The sequence below is a fragment of the Odocoileus virginianus genome, chromosome 25, assembly GCF_023699985.2.
Source record: "Odocoileus virginianus isolate 20LAN1187 ecotype Illinois chromosome 25, Ovbor_1.2, whole genome shotgun sequence".
NCBI lineage: Eukaryota > Metazoa > Chordata > Mammalia > Artiodactyla > Cervidae > Odocoileus > Odocoileus virginianus.
Genome location: NC_069698.1, coordinates 10,973,851 through 10,983,017, shown reverse-complemented (window position 1 = coordinate 10,983,017; position 9,167 = coordinate 10,973,851). Strand labels below are relative to the sequence as shown.

General features: G+C 38.6%; 1 protein-coding gene across 1 annotated transcript in view; it reads left to right on the top strand.

Moving 5' to 3' along the window:
• Positions 1-292: 292 nt before the first annotated feature.
• The window catches only part of ADGRG7 (adhesion G protein-coupled receptor G7), a 57,022-nt gene continuing 48,147 nt past the window's right edge, over positions 293-9,167 (top strand). The window contains exon 1 of the mRNA XM_070455208.1: positions 293-558. Within this exon, the coding sequence (XP_070311309.1) occupies positions 444-558 (115 nt within the window). The 5' untranslated portion in view covers positions 293-443. The remainder of the gene's footprint in view (positions 559-9,167) is intronic.

The window sequence follows — 9,167 nt, the reverse complement described above, 5'->3', positions numbered from 1 at the left end:
GCTATAGGTGACCCTCCAGGTCCACTGCCTTCCTGACTTTTCTGTTTGTTTTTTTTTTTTTTTTTCTCTTTTTTTTCCCCTTTCCCTAGTTTTTGCTTGTCAGGACATTTGCACTTTGACTCTGTTAGCTACCCCTCCCTTTCTCCTTTATTGCCCTGAGTTATCTCTCTTCCTCATAACACCAATCATTTTTTGCATGATCCCATTCAGTGAAGGATGAGGAAATAGCAAGCAGACTGTGTTCCTTTTATTAGGTGATTCGAACTGTTTCCTGCCTGATTAACCTCAAAAATCCTTAAAAAATTGAGGATATCTGACTAACAGAACCCTGAGACAAGGAATTGTGGTTTTTTTAGAAGAGTTTTTGATTAAAGTTCTTGGCTGAAGAAGAAAAGAAGCAAGTTGTCTTTCACCCAGACGTTGGTTTGTGGTTTGGATTCCCCATGGCTTCCAGCCACGCTTGTAACCTCAGGGTGCTGGTGGCCGTCGTGTGTGGCCTGCTGACTGCTGTTGTTTTGGGACTGGGCATCTGGAGGCTGGTGATCAGGATCCAGAGAGGTAATGTTGTCCTGCTGTTTTTAACTCAGAGCAAGAGAAGGCATTGAGCCTCTGTGCTGCCACCTGACATGCCAGTACTAGGCTGCCCGCCATTTATGAAATATAAAAGACAAGGGTCAATTTATGGCTAGTATACGGTTGTAGATACTTGAATATGTGAGTGCATGTGTGTGTGTCTAAGTGTGCAAGTGATGAACAAAACAGTTGAATTGGCCTCTTCATGCTCCTTTAACCTGATTAAATGAATAGGAGAGTAATAATTAAGATCATTAGTAGCACATGTTTAGGTTTGTTAAGCTAAATCCAAGGAAGGAAAATGGACTTCCCTACTAGCTCAGCTGGTAAAGAATCTGCCTGCAATGCAGGTGACCTAGGTTCGATCCCTGGGAAGATCCCCTGGAGGAAGGAACGGCTACCCACTCCAGTAGAACTGCCTGGAGAATTCACTGGGCAGAAGAATCTGGTGGCTGCAGTCCATGGGGTTGCAAAGAGTCAGACAGGACTGAGTGACTTTTCACTTTCATTTTCTTCCAAGGAAGAAAAATAGTTTTGGACACACATGCATGCACATAATTAAACATATGCAGAATGAAAGTTCATTTCAAGAAGAAAGTTTAGGAATGTTCTCGGTAGGACTGTAAATAAAGTGACCATTTTTTTTTTCACACAAAGTTCCCACTTTTCAGGTGTTGAAAGCTACTTAGAAATTAAGGTCATTTAGAAAACACTTTTCCTGTTTAGTCAATAGATATTTGTTAGTCACCCGTTACATGGTAGAGCTCACCCTGAGAGAGGGAGGTGAAGGGCAGCAGTGTTAAGCAAAGAATGATGTTAAAGGAAAGCCCTAGAACCTTATAACAGAGACTTTCCGTAATCCTAATGCTAGTCCTTTTCCATGAAGGGATTCAGAGCTGGATGTTCTGAGCATTCCCTTTTATTTAAAAAGAGATAGAGAGACAGAGGTGGTTTCTAACGAAACGGTGGGTGAGGACAGAAGTTTTCAGGGAGAAGGTTGGGGGACCCAGCAGGAACACAGGGCATCCCTGCAAAGAGCCACTGTTCAGAGCAAAAGGAGCCTGAATGCTGGCTGCTTATGGAGTGATACCTGGGGATAGATTCGGTGTTTCTCCCCCAAAGACCATATTTAGAGAGCACAGTATTGGTAGGGTTTAGAGAACAAGCAAGAGAAAATTTATCAGAACAAAGACAGTAAAACTTAAACTTGATGAAGATTTGTTTATTTAAGGTTTGTAAAATAATTTGAGGTTTTAAAAAAAATGAACTGCAGGTTTTATCCCATTAAGGCTACTAAATTTATAAGACCTTATCAAAAGGATATACTTTTAAGAACTGCCTCCCTTCCTTCCCTCCCACCTCCCTCCCTTCCTTCTTCCCTTCTTTTCTTCCTTTATATCTACTTTTAAAGGGAAATTTTTGGTAACTTATAAAGACCATAGCTACAATAGAACCATTAAAACAAGGACCAAAGTACAAAAACACTACAAGGAAGAGGACAAGACTGGGGATAGAAAGTAAATGAAAATCAAACGAGTTGCTAAAAACAAATACAAAACATATCCCTGTATTTCCTGAGGATTAAGAGTGAAAAAGTTGGCTTAAAGTTTAACATTCAGGAAACTAAGATCATGGCATCTGGTCCCATCACCTCATGGGAAATAGATGGGGAGACAGTGAAAACAGTGTCAGACTATTTTGGGGGGCTCCAAAATCACTGCAGATGGTGACTGCAGCCATGAAATTAAAAGACGATTACTCCTTGGAAGGAAAGTTATGACCAACCTAGATACCATATTAAAAAGCAGAGACATTACTTTGCCAACAAAGGTCTGTCTGGTCAAGGCTATGGTTTTTCCAGTGGTCATGTATGGATGTAAGAGTTGGACTGTGAAGAAAGCTGAACGCCGAAAAATTGATGCTTTTGAACTGTGGTGTTGGAGAAGGCTCTTGAGAGTCCCTTGGACAGCAAAGAGATCCAACCAGTCCATACTAAAGGAGATCAGCCCTGGGTGTTCATTGGAAGGACTGATGCTGAAGCTGAAACTCCAGTACTTTGGCCACCTCATGCGAAGAGTTGACTCATTGGAAAAGACCCTGATGCTGGGAGGGATTGGAGGCAGGAGGAGAAGGGGACGACAGAGGATGAGATGGCTGGATGGCATCACCGACTTGATGGACATGAGTTTGAGTCAACTCCGGGAGTTGGTGATGGACAGGGAGGCCTGGCGTGCTGCGATTCATGGGGTCGCAAAGAGTTGGACACGACTGAGTGACTGAACTGAACTGAAGACCAAAAATGCATGATAATAAGTAACAAAGATCCAAGTAACATAATAACAGAGAACCCATGTTTACCAAGAAAAGCATACCAGCTCTTCAGAAAAGACAAACATTTCCTTGCTCTAGCAGATTTTTTTTTTAAGGTGGCTTTTTATGTAAGGGACATCCCTCAGTTTTGGGTAAACCCAGTGGAAAAGAAGGGGGTTATCATCTAAAGAGAAAGATTGAAATACTGGTACTGTTTGCTGTTACTGTTTTGCCTTGTACACAATATTTGGACATTGCCTTAGTTAGGAAGTTCTGGTTCCTCCACTTCACTCCTTTCCTCTCTACTCCTCCGCCACCTCTTTCTATCCTGTCCTATTCCATCTCATGGAAGTATCGAATGCTCTCACTTTAGTCCCTTTACTGGGTATAGAGATGAATTGTTGTTTTTGTTATTTTAAATTTATGGCTGCGCTGGATCGTCATTGTGACGTGTGGGCTTAGTTACCTTGCAGCATGTGGGATCTTACTTCCCTGGCCAGGGATTGAACCAACGAATCCTGCATTGGAAGGTGGATTCTTAACCACTGGACCACCAGGGAAATCCCAAGATGAATTGTTTTTAAACTTGTTTTTTTAAGGGGAACGTCTTGGATATCTCTGAGAAACTGATGAAAACTATTTGAACGTCTTACCTAGAAAAAATAAACATATACATACAATTTGGGGTATATTAATTTTATCACATTCAAAATTTATTTTCAATATAAACAGAATATGTTTCCATGGTTTTTGTTTAATATAATGTTTAAGCAATTATGTCTCTCTCATTTTTATTTTCATGAAAAAGTAACGGCCTCTGTGAAAAAGTAGAAAAAAATTTAAATTCTGCTGTAAGTAAATTTCAATTAGGAGTTGCTATTGCTTGGTTATAGAATGAACTTTAACTTATGTATTTCACTATTATAAAATTTGCAGTTAAATTTTTTTTACTGTAGTATGCCAAAAACTTCACATACCTTCTCTCATTTAATTCTGACAAGCATCTTTGAGGGAGTTGTTTTTTTTTAATATCCATGTTAAAGATACTTGGCTTTCAGTTTGCTGTTGTTTAGTTGCTAAGCCATGTCCAACTCTTTTGCAACCACATGGACTGTAATCCACCAGGCTCCTCTGTCCATGGAATTTCCCAGGGAAGAATACTGGAGTGGGTAGCCATCTCCTTCTCCAGAGGATTTTCCCAGCCCTGGGATCAAACCCGAGTCTCCTGCTTGGCAGGTGGATTCTTTACCACACCTCCCTGGAAAGCCCTGGCTTTCATTTCACTCAAGTACATATTTGCTCGAGAGGCAAACTTGATAATAAGTCAAACTCAGGTGACTGTTTGTAGAGGACAGACTCTATTTTGTGGTTAAGAAAAAGTCCAGAGAAGTGTTTTCAGTATGGAGGAAACTGGTTTTTAGGCAGCTGCACTTTCATTTCGTTTTAATCCTGCTCTTGTCCACCTCTGTTCTGCCCCCTTTCCAATCTCCCTTCTTGCTTCCTCATATAATCACTTTTTAAATCAAGAAAACAATTCCTATGAAAGGGAGGGAAGAAATTTTTTTGAGGAAGAAATTTTCTTATGTAATTGGCTGATGGGCATGCATTGTTTTAACGTCAGGATTAGTGATGTTTAAATTGCTGATCCCATTTTACAAGTCACTTTCTAAAATTAAGAGACCGGAACTTTGGTTTAGTGAATTTTTCCTTGATTTTTGAATTCTGAATTTAACTCCACCCATGGCTTTTTAATGATACATATTATTGAAGAACATCTGTTGTATAACATGGTGAATAAGAGTGTGTAATAATAGCTGTGGAAAAATTACATGAGTAGGGGAAAAAAAGTTGTGCAGCCAGACTGCCTGGTTCTTACTAAGTGAATTGGAGCAAGTTTCAACATTTCTGTACCTCCATTCTCCTATTAATTATATTATAAATATAATAAACATATAAACCCCACCTTATAGGGCTGTTATGAGGATTAGTTAATACATTTACAAGTTAAAGATGATATCTAGTACACTATAGGCACTCAAATTTTTCATGTATATATTTTTAGATAATTTAGTGCAGTTTTCTCCACTCCCTGATATGTACCTTGAATAGATGCCCTTGATCTAGTTTGGACCTTTGGATTGAAACTCAGCTTATCAAGTTGGAGCTGCAGTGAATTTAATCATAAATTTCAACTGACTAGCTCAAAATAGAAACAGAAACAGTTCTAAGAACTGCCATATTTCCCTGCACTTGTTTTTCAATATTTATACTTCACGAGACCATAGGGGAAATTTTTATTCAATCATTTAACTAGTTTATTAGAATATGTAACCAGGTAGTTAATGTTGAACAAATTTCACCTTAAAGGCTATACTTTTTGTATATTATTTAAGTTTTTTAGTTTTTTTCCCCCACTGTGGAGTAAGCTTTCATAAACATTGTCCTCTCGTTTAAGAATAGACTTTATTTTCACCCAAATATTTCAAATTCCTGGTGTGGGACAAATGACAGATCCCTGGATTTTTAAATCCCTAAAGACTCTGAGCTAGACACTAGAGTTTCCTGATGGAATTTCTTTGACTAATAAAAGATATTTTTATTCCCCCACTTACTCAAACTAGACTTTTCAAAATAGATTCTAACTTTGTCTAGTTTAGGAGAAGAAATTGAATTCATGTTTTCCCTTTGGAATTTTAAGTATATTTTTGCTACATTTTCAAGCAGCAGGAAATGTGAGTGTCCCATACGTCCAGTATTTAATTTTCCCTGATGAGCAGTAAGGGTATTAAAAATAGAGCTAGAATTTCTGGAAGTGTTACTTATTACAACTTAAAAGAATGTCAGGAAATATTACTATCTCACTGGAGTTATAAAAGAAAATTATAGAAGAAAAGTACTACTATTAAGTAGTGTTCTTTTTTATTTCATAATTTTATCTATTTTAGTTTTGGCCGTGCAGGGTCTTCATTGCTGGGTGGCGTTTCTCTAGTTGCAATGCTTGGGTTCTCAGTGCAGTGGCTTCTCTCTTGTGGAGCGTGGGCTCTAGGGCACACAGATTTCAGTAGACGTGGCACTTGGACTCAGTAGTCTTGGGTCCTGGGCTCTAGAGCACAATCTCAAAAATTGTGGCATACGGGCTTAGTTGCCCGGTAGTATATGGGTCTTTCCTGGACCAGGGGTCAAACCTATGTCTCCTGCATTGCAGGTGGATTCTTTACTGCTGAGCACCTGGGAAGCCCAACCCTGTGCCTATATCAAATAACACAGACTCATAATATATAAAACAAAACAGGCAAGCTTGTTCAGATAAATTTACAACTGGGTTGGTTGAAAGTAATGCTTTCCTGTTAGAAACTGATAGATCAAGCAGAGACAATCAATAAATGTTCATAAATTTGAAAACTATATCTAACAAACTGGACAGTAGACTTTACATATTTGAAGTGCCAGAAAAAATGTCAATTTATTATTTTCAGAAGAAAGTCTTACTGAGTACCAGAGAATCAATCTCATAGATTAGGTTCTGTGACTACAACGCAATACAATTAGAAGGTAACATGTAAACTAACCAAGAAAATTCAAATAAATGTTGAAAAACTGTTTTAAGTAATTCAAAGAAGAAATCAAATTAAAATTACAAAATACTCAAAAATTCAGTGGAGGCACTCTATAACAACTGTGTGCACAGCTAAAAATATAGCTGGAATCAAACATTAAATATTAATTAATATGTGAGCCATCTAGAAAGATGGTATAGATGAACCTGTTAACAGGGCGAGAATAGGGAGGCAGACTATAGAACACACATTAAAAGACGCTTACTCCTTGGAAGGAAAGTTATGACCAACCTGGACGGCATATTAAAAACCAGAGGCATTACTTTGTCAACAAAGGTCTGTCTAGTCAAGGCTATGGTTTTTCCAGTAGTCATGTATGAACGTGAGAGTTGGACTATAAAGAAAGCTGAGCATAGAAGAATTGATGCTTTTGAACTGTGGTGTTGGAGAAGAGTCTTGAGAGTCTGTTGGACTGCAAGGAGATCCAACCAGTCCATCCTAAAGGAGATCAGTCCTGGGTGTTCACTGGAAGGACTGATGCTGAAGCTGCAAGTCCAATACTTTGGCCACCTGATGCGAAGAGCTGACTCATTGGAAAAGACCCTGATGTTGGGAAAGACTGAAGGCAGGAGGAGAAGGGGACGACAGAGGATGAGATGGCTGGATGGTATCACTGACTCAATGGACATGAGTTTGGATAGACTCCAGGAGTTGGTGATGGACAGGGAGGTCTGGGGGTCACCAAGAGTCAGACACGACTGAGCGACTGAACTGAACTGAACTGATGAAGACACAGAGGATGTAGGAGAGTAGCGGTGACATGTACACCACCATGTGTAAAGTAGCTAGTGGGAAGCTGCCGCATAACACACCCAGCTGAGCTGGGCTTGGTGCTCTATGGAGTCCTAGAGGGATAGGATGCGGAGGGAGGGGACGGAGCCTCAAAATGGAGGGCAATGTATGTATGTATGCAGCTGATTCACACTGTTCTACAGCAGAAACAACACTGTAAAGCAATCATATTCCAATAAAATAAAAATACAGTTAGAATGACATAGCTTTAGGTATATATTAAAAATCAAGACAGTGAAATAATAAGCATTCTAACTTTAGAAGTTAAAAAAAGTAAATTCTAAAACTATGTGTGGCAGTAATGAAAATAAGGACACATTAATAGAGTGGAAATCAAAGAAACAAGAGCTGAAATGAACAAAACCAGAAGCTAGGTTTCTGGAAAGATGAATTTTATTTTATTTATTTATTTTTTTTTTCTGTTTTTTATTTATTTATTTTTTATTTTTTTCCATTTATTTTTATTAGTTGGAGGCTAATTACTTTACAACATTGCAGTGGTTTTTGTCATACATTGAAATGAATTAGCCATGGATTTACATGTATTCCCCATCCCGGTCCCCCCTCCCACCTCCCTCTCCACCCGATCCCTCTGGGTCTTCCCAGTGCACCAGGCCCGAGCACTTGTCTCATGCACCCAACCTGGGCTGGTGATCTGTTTCACCCTAGATAATATACATGTTTCGATGCTGTTCTCTTGAAATATCCCACCCTCGCCTTCTCCCAGAGTCCACAAGTCTGTTCTATACATCTGAGTCTCTTTTTCTGTTTTGCATATAGGGTTATCGTTACCATCTTTCTAAAGTCCATATATATGTGTTAGTATACTGTAATGGTCTTTATCTTTCTGGCTTACTTCACTCTGTATAATGGGCTCCAGTTTCATCCATCTCATTAGAACTGATTCAAATGAATTCTTTTTAATGGCTGAGTAATATTCCATGGTGTATATGTACCACAGCTTCCTCATCCATTCGTCTGCTGATGGGCATCTAGGTTGCTTCCATGTCCTGGCTATTATAAACAGTGCTGCGATGAACACTGGGGTGCATGTGTCTCTTTCAGATCTGGTTTCCTCGGTGTGTATGCCCAGAAGCGGGATTGCTGGGTCAAATGGCAGTTCTATTTCCAGCTTTTTAAGGAATCTTAAATATATAGTTTATATATTAATATTTATTTATTAAATTATATTAATATATAGTTTATGGTTCACTCTTCCTGTTGTAGTGTTGTATGGATTTTGACAAATACATGATGACATATAGTCACTGTTACAGGATCATACAGAATAGTTCACTGGCCTGAAAATCCAGTTCACTTCACCTATTCATCCTACCCTCCCTTCTCCAACCCCTGATTTCTTTACTGGCTCTATAGTTTTGGCTTTTCCAGAATGATATATTTGGAATCATACTGTATGTAGACTGGCTCCTTTCACTTAGCTAAATGTATTTAAGTTTCCTCCATATCTTTTGTGGGCTTCATAGATCATTTCTCTTTATGGCTGAATAATATGCCATTGTATGAATATACTAGAGGGTTTTTTTTTTCAATCTATTCGTGAAGGTCATCTAGTTTGCTTCCAGTTTTAGGTGATTATATATACCGCTGTTATAAATGTTCAGGTACAGCTTTATGTGTGGGGGCAAGTTTTCACTTATTTGGGTGAATGCCTAGGAGCATCCTAAAGTTTGCAATATACATTTAGGATTAATCTAAACTCACTTTCTAGTAATAAAATATGATGCCATGGGTAATGCCAGCACTTTATAGCAGATCTTCCCAATTCCTCATTCTCTTTCTTTATAACATTTGTCATTCATTTCATTTATCCATAAGCTTTAATCATCTCATGTATCATTACTATTATTATTT